General features: G+C 52.6%; 1 protein-coding gene across 11 annotated transcripts in view; it reads right to left on the reverse strand.

Annotated features, from left to right (window-relative positions):
• The window catches only part of INPP5A (inositol polyphosphate-5-phosphatase A), a 182259-nt gene that overhangs the window by 110087 nt on the left and 54356 nt on the right, over positions 1–17816 (reverse strand). For all 11 annotated transcript variants that reach the window (XM_082424873.1, XM_082424875.1, XM_082424877.1 and 8 more), the window contains exon 2: positions 8937–8978. Coding sequence is in view for 10 of the 11 variants with exons in the window: in XM_082424875.1 (XP_082281001.1) it covers positions 8937–8978 (42 nt within the window). In the remaining variant the exon portion in view is untranslated. The remainder of the gene's footprint in view (positions 1–8936; positions 8979–17816) is intronic.

The following is a 17816-nucleotide window of genomic DNA, read 5'->3' on the forward strand; positions in this document are numbered from 1 at the left end:
AAAAGGAATTACATCCTACAAACAACCCAGTGGAAGCCGGGAGAGCCAAGATAAGAAGCCGAAAAGGGACAAAGGAATTCCTCCAGAGGAAAGATGGCTGCTATTTACCAACTACGCCTGAAAACATCCCGCAGACAACGTCCGCCCACCCTTGGCCTGGGCAACCGGGGGTGTCCTCTGGACACCCAGACTGCCCCCGCTCTGCCCCAGGGCTGCTCTGGGACTGGCTGTGGGTGGAGGCTGGGTGCCTGTCCCAGGAGGCCCAGACTCAGCTCCTGGTGCCCTGACGGGACGCCGTCCCAGAGCCCAGGCCCCATAGCAGCCGCCGGCCAGCGCCCAGAACACCACGAGTTTCCGTGACCTCACCAGCAGGCAGAGGGCCTGGCCGTCCGATCAGCGAGGTTGTCTCCCTGGCCCCGTGTGGGGCAGGAGGGCCGCTCCGCGTCCTTGGGGTGGGTGCGGGCCGGCCGTCCAGCCCAAAGTGCAGGGCTGGAGTTTTCTTAGTGAGCCCCCCCAATATCCACCTCGGACGGGGTCCCGGGGTCAGGGGTCAGAGCACTTTCCAGAAGGGCAGCCTGGACACACCGGTGCCACCACGTCAGTGGGCTCCGAGGGGGTGGGCCTTCGTCTCAGTATCAGGGGCAACGAATGCAGCCACACTGACACCAGCGAGCGAGTGGCTCTTCAAGGGCCAATGAGGATTCTCCGCTGGGCACCACGGGGTCCCCCCAGAGCCGCCGTGTTGTGCCTCACACGCCGTGAGGACAAGCCGGCGTCCGCGGGCACAGCACAGGCGATGAACGTCTGCAGCCTGTCACCAGTTCTGTGTCTCTGTAAAGAACCTCAAATGCTGACGCATCGGGTGAGGCTGGGCACGGGGTGAGGGGGGGCAGCTGCAGACCCGCGGCGGCCGAGCCCGCAGCAGGGGGCGGAGGGAAGAACTGGCACTTCCTGCGCCCCCAGCGCCACCCAGAACCCGAGCAGGGCCCGTGCCCCTGGGCTCGCCTCCTCCAGGCCCCCATCCTTCCTGTAGGAGTGCGTCGTTCCTGTCCCCACGAGCCACATTAGCGGGTCAGGGCACACGCCGGAGTCTGGCTCGCAGAGGACGACAAGGAAAGCAGCGGAAACACCGCCTCAGGTTTCGTGCGAACATACGTGTCCACGTCAGGTGGGTAAACAGGGTGGGAATCTTGGGTCACGTGGTGGGCATGTGTTGACTTCACAGAAATGGACAGACAGGCTTTCCCACAGTGGCCTCACTGTCCTGCGTTCCTGCCAGCGGGCTCCGCATGCGCTGCATCCTTGTCAACCCAGGACGTGGTCAGGGTTCTGTTAATTGTATCCAGTCTGACACATAGGAACTGATATCTCACTGTGGTTTTAATTTGCATTTCCTGAAAGACTAGTGATGTTGAGCACCTTTTCACACGTTTACCATTTGTGTATCTTCTTCCGTAAAGTGTCTGTTCAAATCCTTTGCTCATTTGTAAACTGGGTTCTCTGCTTTCTTATTATTGACTTTTGAGAGCTCCTTGTACTTTCTGGATACAAGCCCTTCATCAAATGTGATTTACAAATATCCCTCCCACATCTGGGGTGCCTTTTCATTCCTCTAACAGTGTCTTACAAAGAGCAAAAGTTCCTAATTATGCAAAGTTCTAATTTATCAGCATTTTTCTTTTATGAGTTGTGCTTTTGGTGTTGTATCTAAGAAATCGTTGCCTAACCAAGCTCATAAAGATTTGGGAGGGGACGGGGACGGGGGGGCGGGGGACTTAGAGCTAAATTAATTAATTAGTTTGTTTGTTTAATGTAATTTTCAGGTGTGCAGCATTGTAATCCGACACCTGTATACACTACAGAGTGATCACCACCACAAGTCTAGTTGCCATCCACAAAATTTTTGTCTTAAGTTTTCTTCTAGAAATTTCATAATTTTAAGTTTTACATTTAAGTCTACAACGTATTTTATTTTTTGTGTATGGTGCGAAATATGGAAAAAATTTTTTTTGCAAATGGATGTCTGATTGGTCCAGCACCATTTGTTGAAAAGACTGTCCCTTATCTAATGAATAGCCTTTATAGCCTTTGTCAATCACTTAGACATATTTGTGGGTCTGTTTCTGCATCTCTTTTCTGATCCACTAATCCACATCTCTGTCCTTTTCCCAAAAACACACTGTCTTGATTGCAGTAGCTTTGTAGTAAGTCTTGAAATCAGAAAGTGAGACTCCTTAAACTTAACTGTTTTTTTTCCAATGCTGTTTTGGCTATTCTAGTTCCTTTGCTCTGCCATACACATTTTACATTTTAGAATCATCTTGCAGTCTTCTACCAAAATGTCCTGCAGAGATTTTGACTGGAACTGCAAAACTGGTGGATCAATTAGTGGAGTTGACATGTTAACATAATTGAGTCTTGCAGTCCATGAACATGGTACACCTCTCCATTTCTTTGTATCTTCCCTGATTTCTTTCATCAGTGTTTTATGTTTTCAGTGTACAGACATTAACATATTTCATTAGCTTTATATCCAAGTATTTCATTTTGGTGCTACTGTAAGTGATCATATCTAACAGAAAAAGATGTTTTCAAATTCATCTTGTACGTTGCAAACTAAATAAGTTGACATATTTTTAATAGTAAAGTTTCTGTAGATTCCTCATGATTTCCAGTCATGCCTTCGGCCCAGGCACAGTCTAACCTCCTCCTTTCAGATCTGTGTGGCTCTATTTCCTTTCTTGCCTGGCGGCACTGGCTAGGACCTTCCTTCACTGCCACGCTGAACAGAGAGGTGAAACCAGGCATCCTTGCTCTACTCCCACTCTCGAGGCAAAAAAGCATCGCGTCAGCTGTGGGGTTCGTAGTGCCCTTTACAGAAGCTCCTGCGCAAGCTCCTCTCTATTCTTAGTTTGCTGGGAGTTTTCATCAGAGATGGTTGTAGAATTTTGGCAAATGCTTTTTGTGCATCTACCGAGATAATCATGTGGTTTGTCTTCCTCAATCGGTTGACATGGGTAATCTTATTTATTAATTTTGTATGTTAATGCCAGGCTTGTGTTCCTTGGTACTGATGCATTAACTTTTTGATATGTTGTTGTTTATATGAATGCGTGTGTCGCTTGTGTCTTTTTATATATATATATAGATATATAGATATATAGATATATATATATATAGTTTCATATATTCGATTTGCTAAATAAAGTTCCATGAATTTTGGCATTTACTCCATGGGGGATACAGATCTAGCTCTTTATTCTGTGACGCCTCTGTCTGCCTTTGCTGTCAGGGCACTGCTTGCATCACAGGATGAGTTAGGAAGCATCACCCATGCGTTAGTCTTCTTGAAAAGTTTCTGTAGAATTGTTGTTATTTCTTGCTTAAATATTTGACAGAATTCGTCAGTGAAACCATCTGGTCCTGGAGAGTTTTTTTTGTGGGAAAGTGTTTAGCAGAATTTTAATTTAATAGAGAACTCATTTATTTCTTCTTGACTTAGCTTTGATCCTTTGTTTTTCCAAAAACATCTTCCTTTCATATAAGTGTCCAAATTTACTGGCAAAAAGTTGTTCATGATATTTCCCTTACTAGCTTTTTATTGTCTGCAGGATTTTTAGTGATGATTCCCCAATGTCAAATTTCTAAAATTGGTCACTCTTGTCTTCTCCTTTCAGAAACTACATATAGAAGAGCAAATTAAACCCAAAGTGATGAAAAGAAAGGAAAACATAAAGAGCAGAAATCAGTGGAAGAGAAAACAGAAAACAACATTGGCGCGATCAATAAAACCAAAAGCAGGTTCTCCAAGGTCAATAAAACTGATAAACCTCTAGCCATACCGTTGACTGACTTTTCTCCTCTTTAAGGGCTTCTTTGCCTGCATGGTCATTTTTTATTGGTTGTAAACTATCAAATTGTAAATTTCGTCTTGCTGGACACTAGCCTAGAAGTTCTCTCTGGCTGTAAACTGGGGTGAGTACAGGCTCCCTTCTCGTCCCCTCAGTTCTGCCTGCTGCTTGAGATCTGAAAACTACTGTTTCATATATGTTTTCTGGTCTTAATTTGTTTAAGGCAGGAGGGTAAATTTGGTACCTGTTTCTCCATGTTAGCTGGAAGCAGATATTACTCATCCCATTATTCTTTAAGTTATTGTCAGGGAAAATCATGAAAGACTTTCAGATGGGCATAAAAGATTAGAGGTGCCCTGTCCCTGTTCGGATTATCTCTGTCTTTAATGATCTCTGAGCTGTTTTACAGTTCTGTGAATTCTAAACACCAGCAGTGATGCAAAGATTCTTGACCTCAAGACGCCAGTGTCGGGCTTCCCTGGTGGCGCAGTGGTTAAGAATCCACCTGCCAATTCAGGGGACATGGGTTCGAGCCCTGGTCCGGGAAGATCCCACATGCTGCGGAGCATCTAAGCCCGTGTGCCACAACTACTGAGCCTGCGCTCTAGAGCCCGCGAGCACAGCTACTGAGCCCACGTGCCACAACTACTGAAGCCTGCGCACCTAGAGCCCGTGCTCTGCAACAAGAGAAGCCACGGTAATGAGAAGCCCACGCACCGCAACGAAGGGTAGCCCCCGCTCGCCACAACTAGAGAAAGCCTGCGCACAGCAACGAAGACCCAACACAGCCATAAATAAATAAATTGATTAATTAATTAATTAATTTATTTATTTATTTTAAAAAAATAAAAGAACGGCCAGTGTCTGGTGGCGCACAGCTCATTCCTGGTCAGCCCTGCATCCTTTCTGCAAAGTCATCTCAGCACCGCAGACAGGAGAGCCCACATGTTTGCTCTTTGGATTCTTCTTTGAACCAGTTCTAACATCTTACTGGATCTCTCATTAGTAAATAACAAATATTTATTATCTCAATAAAAAATCATCAATACTTGCTCATTTTTCATGTTTGGATGTGAGCCAGCGTCATCCCTGTTTTATAATTTATCTATAGCATTACTATAAATTTGAAACAAGCTAAGGGCCATCGATAGAAAAATGACTTTAAAACATGATGGCCTATCCATCCATTTGATGAAATACCCTGAAACCATTAAAAGAGAGAGTGTATATTAATCTACATAGAAAGATTTCCCAGTTTACCAAACAAAGAGTAAGCTGTCCAAGTGCGCTGACCTGCGACTGGCTAAGGAAAGTACCTTTTCCCCGGGATACAGAGACATTAGACATGAGGGTGTGACATCAAGCAGAGGCAGAACGGGGGTGGGGACACTTATTTATCCTCCTCTGCTTTGTGCTGTTTCCTCACTGTTATTCAGCTGAGAGCTGAGCACACACCACGTGCAGACACACTCCAGGCTCTAGGGATGCAGCAGCAGGACGGGCCCTGCCCCAAGTGCCACCGTCTCTGTAAACTGGAAAGTTAAAATCGACTTCCCACCGACCTGGCCTGCAGTCACTAGGATTAGTGACCATCAGAGGCAGAATGGCTGCGCCTGCCCATCCTCAGGTCTGGCTGCAGCCTCGTCCAGGGCCTTCCTGAGGACCCTGTAAGCCGGTTCCTGCACCCCAGCCCAGAGCGGCCCTGAGCCACCCTGGGCTGTTTCCGGCTGTACCTTGGCAGCACCGTGGAAGTTCCCGAGGGCGGGGTGTCTGGCGCACTCCCCTCTGGCCCCCAGCACCCTGCACGGTGGCTGGCACCTCCCAAGCCATGGTCTCTTCCTCTTAGTATAAGGGCACTTATCCCATGATGGTCCCCACCCTCATGACCTCATGTGAACCTAATCACCTCACAAAGGAGCCACTTCAAATGCCATCACGTTGGGGATGCGGCTTCCGCACCTGAACTTGGGGGCAGGGGACACAAACACCCAGGCCACGGCGGAGGTGGAGGCTGCGTGTCCAGAACACAAGTTCAGATAGTGACGAATCCACAGAGCAAGATACGGCTGGGGGAGGCCAAGAGGGCGACCGGGAGGGGCCTCTCCGAGGGGCCGCAACCGCAAGGGCTAGGAGAGCGGGGTGGGGGAGCGAGGGCACAGGCCCGAACCCCAGGCATGCCTGGGAACAGAGCAGGGCCAGAAGGAGGCAGCGGGGGGAGTGGGGCCGCCTGGAGGCCCCGCATGGACCCTGGGCCCTCAGCCCGTGAGACAGGAAGCAGGAGGGCAGCAGGACCTGGGTTCCATTTGCAGGGCACTCCGCTGCTCACAGAGAAAGCGCGGGGTGTTCCGGCCCCGAGGGAGATTCCTGAGGGCCCATGAAGGGGGCTGGCAAGGCTGCCGCTGGCCTGGAAGTGGGTGAGGGTCACTGGCGATGGTTCCAGGAGTCTGAGGCCTGGGGAGAGGTCAGAGCTGGGATGGGCACAGAGGGCAGGGAAGCACGGGGAGGCCAGCAGGGGTGACGCCAGGCTCTGCATCTTCTGGAAGGTTGACTACCCTCTCTGGTGCCGTGGCCACGTTCGGGACAGAGCACATGAAAATCCTAGTTCAGAACTAAGGATGGGAACACAAACGGTATTTTCTCCTGTCTCCTGCATTTTTACGGTGATCAAGTTTGACAAAAAAGCAAAAATTATTCCAAGGGTTCTAGAAAACATGAAGGTTGTATTCAGCTCTCCTGTTTATAAAAGCAGGTCATTAAAAGCCTACTTTGAAAAATATCACAACTGCATAATAGACTCTAGGATTTTTTAAAGACGTACAGCCACCCAGCACCCTGTGTCTCAAGGCCCTGCCCCCTGGGCCCTGGGCCAGCGCCGGCCTTGCTCTGGGTGGGGCCGCTCGGCTTCCCGACCCACAGCCGCTGGGCTGCGGGCAGGGGGCTGAGAACCCCACTGACCAAGTCGGCCCAAGAAAGGCGGGGGGGCTTGTGTTAAAATCTTACTTTTAAGAATTGCCACTGAAATTGCTTCCTCCTCCAGAGGCTTCTGCGCGCAAACCGGGAAGAACGTCCGCAGCTCTCATCACTCCTTACGTTCCATCCCCTTCGCCGAGGCGGAGTGTCCCAGCAAGGACGCAGGCGCCCTGCACACCGACCTCGGGAGAAGCACCGAGCTGCCTGCCCGCCGGCCGGGCTCTGGCTCCGGAAGCAGCCCGACGCGGCCGAGCGTGCAGCCAGGAGGCTCAGAAACGAGGAGGTCTGTGTTTCCCGGGGGTCAGAGTTCACAAAAGGTGGAGCCGCCGCCCTCTGAACTCACCCCCAGACCACCGGCTACTCACTGTCCTGACTGCACCGAGGCTCCAGGTCATCAGTGCAACAGGAGGGGAAAGGAAGGCTGGACGTGAGCCCCGCGCCTCCAGTCTGGGGCCTGTCAAGTCGGGGTCTCACCCCGGCTCCCCGTGACCGCTCCCAGGGGCCTCTCACCGAGGGCAGCCCGGCGCCCGAACAGGCCTCCCGCCTGCATCCTTGAGGCCGTCACCGCCAAGACCCCTCCCAGCCCGGGGCCAGGCCCGCTACCCACCGCATCTCACACCCTGTGCTCCTCGGGCACTGCCGAGGCCCAGCCATGGAAAACAAACGAACTAACGTGACAGCTGCTCTGGCCGAAACTCACACAGACCAGGGAACAGACAGAGCTGGACGGATGGCTCCGGCCACACACCAGGGCCTCTCACTCCACGGCCACAGGCAGAGGGAGCCGCTGGAGCCGGACCGCGCCCCCGAGGTGAGCCCTCGGCCAGGAAGGCGGTCTCGCCCTGCCCCCTCGGACAGCTGCCTGCCTGGAGCTGACGCGACGGCTCTGCCAGGCCAGGCTTCGGCCGGGGCCCTGAGGTCAGCTCTCCACCTGGGCAGGGCAGACTGTGGGGAAGGAAGAGCTCAGAACCCCCAGGTGACGGGGAAACGAGCCCCACTCACTACCACAGACACCCCCCAACGGCCTCTTGCCAACCCCACCCTCCGGGGCCTCAGATGCTCCCCAGGGACCCACCTCCCTGGCCAAGACCACCGCCCGCCTGCAAGCAGCCCAGGCAGACACACCTCACTGGACTCTTCCCTCTGGATCCGGCTGCCTCTCCAGAGCGGGAGCGGGACCCGCAGCCCACCCCCGTCCCCACCAGCGGCCTGAGCATCTGGTGGGGTCGGGCGTGGAGACTTGACAGGTGGCCACCCCCCAGTGCCAGCAGGGACGGCAGGAGCCCAGGGCTGCCCAGTGGCCCATGTGTCCCGCATGGGATGGTCAGGACACCGAGCGCCCCCGAGGGGACCCGCCAGGTGCCACCCCTCAGCCCCTGGGGCCTCAGCAGCCCTGAGGCCGGCCCCCAATACCTGCACTTCCTCCTGTTCACAGAACACATGTGCTGGGCTCATCACGCTGTCCCTACCCCAGGCTCTGCGGGCTGCGGCCACACTGGCCTCCTGGTGGCCCACAGGCAGCCTGCAGCCCTGCTGAGCGGGATGCCCCGCTCGTCCACCAGTTCCCAGAGTGGCCTCTCAACGCCCCGTCAGGGCCCCACGCGCTCCGCCAAGGACCCCGCTGCGGCGAGGCTGGTCCTCGTGGGGGGACGTCTGAGCTGGTCCTGGCTGTGCTCCTCGCCGGTCCCCGTGGAGCACGGGCTCCAGGAGCAGAGTCCTCTGTCGTCCCTCCAGAGCGGCCCCCCGGCATCCAGGACAGAACTGACCAAGACGAGGGGCCCGACCAACAGCTGCTCCACGTAAGCTGCTGGGAACAGGCTTCCCCCAGAGCCTCCGGCCAGCGTCCACCCGCCAGCCAGTCACCGCGCTTTCTGCCCAGAACCCAGGGCCCCCCGAAACGCACCCAAATGTCCCCACCAGCTTTTGACAGCCTCCCCTCCGACAACCAGAGACCCCGGCCGGGGTGGGGGCATCTGAGAAGGGAGGGGCCTCTGAGAAGGAACCGGGAAGTGGATGGGACCCCCGGCTGCCCGCGCGAGGCCACAGGACGAAACGTGATCTCTCGCAACGTGAGCCGCTCCCCTCCCGTGGGCCCGGCCGCCACGGGGCTCTTACCTGATAAAATTCCCGCAGCCAGTTCTTCTGGAGGTTTTCTGGCTGTAAATTAAGAAGAAAAGACAGTCAGGCCAGTGACACAGCCCTGACGGCCGCGAGCAGACACCAATGTGATGGCCTATCTGCCACCCTCACCAAGGGGCTAGGGCGCGACACGGGGCGGGGGACACCCTGCTCCACTCGGGAGACCCCGTTCTGCACGGGGGGCTGGTCCACAGCTCGTCCAGGGAAAAGGGGCGGAGCGAGGACAAGCCTCGCCCGGTGATGGGCAGGCACCACAGCCCTGGATCCAGAGCTGACCTCCAGCCCTGCTCTGTCCCCGGGGCAGGGGGGCGGGGGGCTTGGGAGGGGCTGCCCGCAGCCAGGCGGGGGTATCCGGCAGGACCTAGCGGCAGGGGGCCTGGGACAGGCTCTGAGAACGTGGAAAGAGCCACGCGCCACCAAGTGCTGGTTTCAGGCTTGCGGACACCCCAGGGCACAGCCAACACAGGGTGCCCAGTCCCTGAGAAAACAGGACGCCGCCTTTTCCCACACAGCCTGCCGGGGTCCTGGACCACCAGGCCAGCCAGCCGAGTGAGGGGCGTGGTCCAATGCAACCCCACGTGGCCAAGGTGCTGAGAGGTCACGGCAGGCCTGGACAGGGACGGGAGACACGGCAGGGACGTACGTCCAGTGGGTGCAGAGTTTCAGACACGGGAGACGAAAAGTTTCTGAGATCTGGTGACATCAGTGTGAACGCCCCTGACACTGCTGGACCACGCTTAGAACGGCGAAGATGATAAATCTAATGTTATGTGTTTTCTGCCACAATTCAAAACAAAAGAAACAAAACCCCGCCCACCACGCCTCAGGACTCAGACCCCCGATCCGAGCAGAGCTCTGGACGCGGAGGCTGTGGGCCCGGAGCCAGGGTCCAGGCTGACCACAGCTGGGCCCAAACGCGTCACCCACGGCCCAAGACGCCGGCGTGCACGGCTGCCATGCGGGAGGTGCTGTCGCCCGCTGATGTCCCTGTGTGTCCCGAGGGCAGGAAGACTGAACTGCCGGCAGAGCAACGAACGAAGGGAAAAACGGTTGGGAAACCAGAGCCTTGCAGACCGCAGAGCAGGGTGTGGAGGAGGCTCCGCGCCTCCGCCCAACAGAGACAGTGGCCAGAGTCCAGCCGGGTGTGGGGCCTTCCAGTCTCCAAGGCCAAGCTCGGGGCCGGGCCCAGCCTCCAGCCCCCACGTGCTGCACGGGGAGGAGGGCACGCCATGCCTCTGTCTGTCACCCTCCCAGGTGAGCAAAGAAAAGCCCAAGCAGGCAGGCCGCCCACGGAAAGACCGGGCAGCGGGTCTGAACAGACTGACAGCCAGCCCACGGACGAAGCCAAACATCACTAGGCGTCAGGGGAACGCAAACCCGAAGCACGGCAAGCTTCTGCCCCCACCCCCAGGACGCTGACACGGAGAGAAGACGGCCAGTCTGCGGAGACTGCGCAGAAGCGGACCCTCAGACACGGCTGGGGGCGGGGGAGGAGGGTGCGGGCGGTGCAGCCGCTGTGCGAAACAGCCTGGCGCTGCCTCAAAACGCTGGCCGTGGCCCAGCGATGCGCCCAAGAGACGTGGAAACGCTTGTCCACGCAGAGGCTCGGCCACGAGCACTTGCAGCCGCGGAATCCCGGCAGGCGAAAGGCAGGAACTGCCCAAAGGCCAGCCCAGCATGGACGGAGAGACAAAACGTGGTCCAAGCGAACACGGCGGCCACTGACATGGGCCACGGCGTGGACGAGCCTCAGGAACACTGTGCTCAGTGAAAGAAACCCGCCACCGAAGGACAGGCGACATCTGACTCCGGTTTACGGAGCTCCAGAGCAGGAAGGTCCGCCGAGACAGGCAGCAGGCTGTGGCCGGGCCCCGGGTGTGGCTGAGGGGTGGAGGTGGTCCGAGCTGACGGTGGTGACGGCGGCACAGCTCCGAGAGCATGGGAAGCACCGCGCATCCCTCTCCCACCGACCCGAACGATCCCCCACCTGAACCAGGGACGCGGGGCAACCCGCACCGTAGCCAGGACGCGACCAGGGGCGGCCGGTCAGTTGGCCTCGGGCCCCGGGGTGATCCAAGACAGAGGACTTCGAGTGCAAGGTCCCAGATGCCCTGACCAGGAACGAGCAAATGGGGAGGGCAGCCCCCCACGCCCGTCCTGGGCTAAGGGCAAGGGTGCTGGTTTTGGGGCACAGAGGGCCCCCCAGCATTTCAGCAACCTTTCCACGCCAGAGCTCGTGGGCTCAGCCTGGAGACAGGGCAAAGAGATTCAGCTTCAAGTCCCGATGTCCACAAGCACAGTCGGATGTGAGCTCCCGTGCTGACCCCGCCCACCTCGCACTCAGCCCTGCGGCGGCCCCGCCCACCATCCTCCCCGAAGCCCTGTCCTAAGTGGCCGTAGGCAATCCAAGTCACACTCTCATACACACACATGCACACACACACATTCATACACACGCTCTCACGCACATGCACACACGCATTCATGCACACACGCATTCATACACACTCTCACGCACATGCACACACGCATTCATGCACACACGTATTCATACACACGCTCTCACGCACATGCACACATGCATTCATACACACGCACACACGTTCATACACACACGTTCTCACACGCATTTCTACGCACACACTCTCACATGTACACACACGCATTTCTATGCACACGCTCACACACATGCACACATGCATTCACACACACGCTCTCACACACATTCATACGCACATGCTCACACACATGCACACACACGCATTCATACACACGCACACACACACATTCATACACACGCATTCATACACACATGCTCACACACATACACACACGCTCTCACATGCACGCACACACATTAATGCACACACGTTCTCATACACACGCACACACGCATTCATATGCACACGCTCTCAAACATGCACACACACATTCATATGCACACGCTCTCACATGCACACACGCATTCATACACACGCTCACACACATTCATACACACGCACTCACACACATGCACACACGCATTCATACACACGCTCACACACACGCATTCATACGCATGCACACGCATTCATACACACACGTTCTCACATACGCACACACACGCATTTCTACGCACACGGTCTCACACACATATGCACACGCTCTCACACACATGCACACATGCACTCATACACGCTCTCACACACGCATTTATACACACGCTCACACACATTCATACGTACACGCTCTCATACATGCACATACACGCATTCATACACACGCACTCTCACACATGCACACACACGTATTCATACAAACATGCACACACACGCATTAATGCACACACGTTCTCACACACACGCACACACACACATTCATACACACGCATTCATATGCACACGCTTTCACACACATGCACACACATGCATTCATATGCACACGCTCACATACACACGCACACACGCATTCATACATACGCAATCACACACATGCACACACATTCATACGCGCACACACATGCACACATTCATACACACTCGCTCTCACACATGCACACACGTATTCATACGCACACACACACATGCACACACACATTCACACACACACGTTCTCACACACATGCATTCATACACACATGCTTTCACACGCACACACGCCTGCACCCTGCCCCCAGCCCCTCCCCATCTCTGTCAATGGCAACTCCATCCACCCATCCTTCCACCTGCAGAGGCTAAATGAACCCCTCTCTCTCCCCCTGTATCCAGCTCCCGTCACACCGTTGCCCCTGCTGCCAAAGCACTTCCAGACTCGCCCTCCTCCGCCCCCACACCCTCCTCTGCTGCCCTGGTGCAAGCGCCACTGCCGCTTCCTCCTGAGGTTCCCCTGCTTCTGCCCTCAGCCTTTCCCAGGTCACTCTCCACTCTGCACCCAGGGCGGTGCTCTGAAAACGCGTCAGATCCACCTCCAGTGTCCCCCCCCACCTCCCTTGAGGGGAAGGTCAGTCCCTCCCTGATCTGCACGGCCACCCGGGGTCTGAGCTCTCTGCCCCCTTCCCCTGTCTCTGCTCTTGGAGGGCGGCACCTTCCGCTCTCCAGCCTCAGGGCCTTTGCACCTGCTCTTCCTGCAGATTCTCAGTGGCCCCCACGCCTTCACTGCCCTCAGGTCAGCCCCGCTTTCCTCAGTCACAGAGCCCCCAGCCGGGACAGCAGCTCTCACATTCTTCCCTGTCCTCTCTCAAGGACTGTTACCAGGAAAAGCCGGTCCCCCTCCCAGCCTGCACACCACAGTATGCGTACCCTGTACAAGCAGGACACCTTTAAAGTCAATATGACAATAACAACTCTCTAAACCACTGGGGCCAAGATGGTCAATAAAGTTGGGTCAAGAGCTCTTTCCCCACAAACTAACAAAATAACAAACGGGGTGACAGAGGGGGACTCCCTCGTAGCAACACGACACAGAAAGGGTCCAACCCTGAAAAGTGGCCGCCAAGGGAAGGAGGGGGAACCGCCTCCAGGGGACCAGATCGATGAGCCTGAGGGTGGGGAGCAGCAGGAATGGGCGTCTCCGAGGAGGGAGCTGGAAAACAGGACAAAAAAGATCCAGAAGCAGATGCAGAGCAAATGCCTCCCTAAAAGGGAAGGAAAACTGACCAAGCTTGAAAGGGAACAGTATTCTGAGAAAAGGGGAATCGCAAAGATGGACAGCAAGACCAACCCGGTCACTGACGGACAGACGGATGCGGAACCCGTAGGCCCAGAACTCAGGAACAGAAACAGAAACCGGAAGACCACGGGGACGAGGCCGGCGTCCACCTACGCACAGGACTAAGGACTAGACGTGGAGAGACGTGATGTCAGAAACCTGACAAAATGCAGATACTAAATCTATACCAGGTTGGGGGGGGGGGGCAAGCAAAGAACCACTGCAGAAGAAGAGTGACTTCTTTACAGCAGGCAGTTCACAAACATGGTCGAAAGTTAAGATGTATTTTCAAACTACAAATTCTTAAAGTTTGTTTTTAAGTTTTCATATACTTAGGAGAATTTTAGAGAGATATATAGTTTGCATTTTTCTCAAGTTGAGAAGTTCCTTCAGTTTCAAGCCAGTACTTTTTTGTCCTGAAAATTCCAGTAGAATTCAATTTGACATTGGACTGAAGACAGCAGTGCTGTGTGGCCCCTGGTCACTCAGCCCACCCTGCTCACTGCAGCTCCCTGCACACAGAGAGCTGGGGACACGTGGATAATGGCTCCTTCTGGGTTGTGGGGTGATTTGTACTTTTCTATAATGCTTAGACTTTAAGGAAAACAAAAAAGGACCTTATAAAAGAATTCTATTTCGGCGGGAAGCATGAAGGAATTGAGAATCATTTTAGCATGCTTGTCTCATGCCCCCTGACAGAGAAAGGCACCCAGACCCTCGAAGACACAGCAACCCCCTTCCTAACTACAGGACTGAGGCAGCTGCAGGAAGTAATGGGGCATGTCACACTGGTGAGGGCCAAGGCAGTAGTCATCTAGTTCAACGCTTATTTTTAAACTGCTATATTAGATCCTTTCTTTACTTTGCAAACAAAATAAGCTCTACATGACTTCAGGAGATAAACACAAAACTTGAAACAGGAAAAACTATCAGAAGAAGACATAAGCAAATAGCTGTCCTTATGGTAGAAAGATAGCCTTCCTAGACATAAAAGCACAGAAAGGAACCTAAGGGGGGAAATGCCTACAGATTCTAACACTCAAAATTGAAGTAGCCCACAGCCAACATTATTCTCAATGGTGAAAAATGGAAAGCTTCTCCCCTAAGATCAGGAATAAGACAAGGATGACCACTCTCACCACTTGTATTCAACACAGTTCTGGAAGGTCCCGGCCACAGCATTAGGCAAGGAAAAGAAACAACAGGCATCCAAATTGGAAAGGAAGAAATAAAATTATCTTTGCTCACAGATGACATGATCTTATATATAGTGAGCCCTAAAGATGCTACCAAAAAAACATAATTGTTAGAACTAGTAAATGAATTATAACAAAGTAGTAGGGCACAAAATCAACACACAAAAATCAGTGGTGTTTCTATAGACTAACAATGAACAATCCAAAAAGGAGATAAAGAAAATTCCATCTACCATACCATCAAAAAGAATAAGATAACCAAGGCGAGACTTGTACACTGAAAACTACAAAACAGTTCTGCAGGAAATTAGATCTCAGGAAATGGAAACACATCCCGAGCTCATGGATTGGGAGACAGTATTGTTAAGATGTTGATACCATCCCAAGCAATCTGCAGATTCAATGCCATCCCTACTGAAATTCCAACTACTTTTTTTACAGAAATAGAAAAACCCGTCCTAAAATTCATATGAAATCTCAAGGGACCATAAACAGTCAAAACAATCTTGAAGAAGAAGAACAAATTAGAGGTCTTACACTTCCTGATTTCACAGCCACAGTCATCAAAACAGCATGGGACGGGCAAAAAGACAGACGTATAGACCAGTGGAACAGAAAAGAGAGCCCGGAAATAAACCATCACGTGTGTGTCGAATGAGTTTTCACAAAGGTGCCAAGACCATGAAATAAGGAAAAGACAGTAATTTCAACACATAATTTTGGGACAACCGGGTATCTGCATACACAAGAATAAAGTTGAACTTAGCACCATATATAAAAATTAACTCCATACTTAGCACCATATATAAAAATTAACTCAAAATGGATCAAAGACCTAAACATAAGACCTAAATCTATAAAATTTTTAGAAGAAAACATTGGGGAAAAGCTTCGTGACACTGGATTTGGCAACGATTCCTTGGATTATGACACCAAAAGCACGGGCAACCAAAGAAAAAATAAACTGGCCTACACCAAAATTTAAAACTTTTGTGCATCAAAAGACGCTATCAATAGAGTGAAGAGGCAACCCACAGAATGTAAGAAAATATTGGCAAATCATATATCTGATAGTGGGTTAACATCCAGAATATATATTTTTAAAACTCTTACAACTCAACAACAAAAAGACAAATAAGACTATTCAAAACAGGCACAGGGCTTCCCTGGTGGCGCAGTGGTTGAGATTCCGCCTGCCAATGCAGGGGACACGGGTTCGAGCCCTGGTCCGGGAGGATGCCACATGCCGCGGAGCGACTGGGCCCATGAGCCACAACTGCTGAGCCTGCACGTCTGGAGCCTGTGCTCCGCAACAAGAGAGGCCGCGATAGTGAGAGGCCCGCGCACCGCGATGAAGAGTGGCCCCCACTTGCCGCAACTAGAGAAAACCCTCGCACAGAAACGAAGACACAAAACAGCCATAAATAAATAAATAAATTAAAAAAAAAAAAAAAAAAAAAAAAAACAGGCACAGGACTGGAATAGACATTTCTCCAAGGAAGGTGCAAAAAGGGTCAATAAGCACATGAAAAGATGCTCAACATCACTAGTCATTAAGGAAATGCAAATCGAAACCACAATGATGTATCACTTCATACCCATTATTTTAAAATAAATAAGTAAAATAACAAGTGTTGGTGAGAACGTGGGGAAGTTAGAACCCTTGTGCACTGTTGGTGGGAATGTAAAATGGTGCAGCCACTTTGGAAAATAGTATGGTGGTCCCTCAAAATATTAAAAATAGAATTCACCATATGATTCTGCAATTCCACGTTGGGTATTTATCCAAAGGAATCGAAAGCAGAAACTCAAACAGCCATTTGCACACCCACGTTCACAGCAGCATTTGTTATTCACAATCAGCCAAAAGGTGGAAGTAGCGCAAGTGTCCGCTGGTGGATGAAAGGACAAGCACAATGTGGTATTATGCACACACTGCGCTATTATTCCGCCTCAAAAAAGAAGGAAATTCTGCCATGCTCCACCATGGATGACTCTTAAAGACATTATGCTATGTAAAACAAGCCAGTCACAAAAGGGCAAATACTGCCTAACTCTATTCATGCTGGGTCCCAACAGCAGTCAAGTCCCTAGGGACAGAAAGCAGATGGTGGGGGCCAGGGGTGGTGGGGAGGGGATGCAGAGTGTTTAATGGGGGCAGAGTTTCAGTTTGGGAAGATGAAAAAGTCCTGGAGCTGATGGTGGCGACGCCTGCACAACGATGTGAATGTACCTGATGCCACTGAGCCTGGCACTCGGGTCACGTGCTAAGTCGTATGTTATGTGTATCTGACCACAACAAAACTAAAGAGAAACAAGTCTGAAGTAGCTGCAGCTCCACTGGAGCAAGGCCCGCAAGGCTGCGGCGCGGCAGTCTCTGGGGCCGTTCGATGTACGTTATTGCATTTTACTCTTATTTTATTAAAAAAAAAAAAGAAAGTTTCAAGCCCAGTGATAAGAAGGGGAAGTCCCATAGGTCCACCCGATGGAGACACACAGAAAACTCTGGGGCTGCCCAACACAGCACAATGTCACCACGTACCGTGACCACACAACACACATCAAAAGGACGAACACTGGAAACAAAAGTAAGAATGAGAAGACGGTCTGCAATGCCAACACAATACATAATTTTTAAACTCTACAGATAAGAATGTCCCCACCCAACATATAGCCTTATTGTTTCCCTTTCTTAATGCATTCCTGAAGATGTGTGGAAAAACACTAATTTCTTGAAAGTTACAACTGGAATTACAGTCTGAAATCCTAATATCTGCCTCAAATCTTATCTCACAGAAGGTAAGGAGTTTAACAACAGACCACGATGTCCTCCAGGAGGTAAATCAGGGCGACCGAAAGCTCCTGCTACCGGAGGAGCGGAGGCGATGCCGCCCAGGGCCTGTCCTGGGCAAGCGCACAACAGCACAGCCGCACGTGCACACGCCTGACACACCTCCCACGGCGCCGTGGGAAA

The sequence above is a fragment of the Balaenoptera physalus genome (assembly GCF_965194825.1).
Source record: "Balaenoptera physalus genome assembly, chromosome: 14".
Lineage (NCBI taxonomy): Eukaryota > Metazoa > Chordata > Mammalia > Artiodactyla > Balaenopteridae > Balaenoptera > Balaenoptera physalus.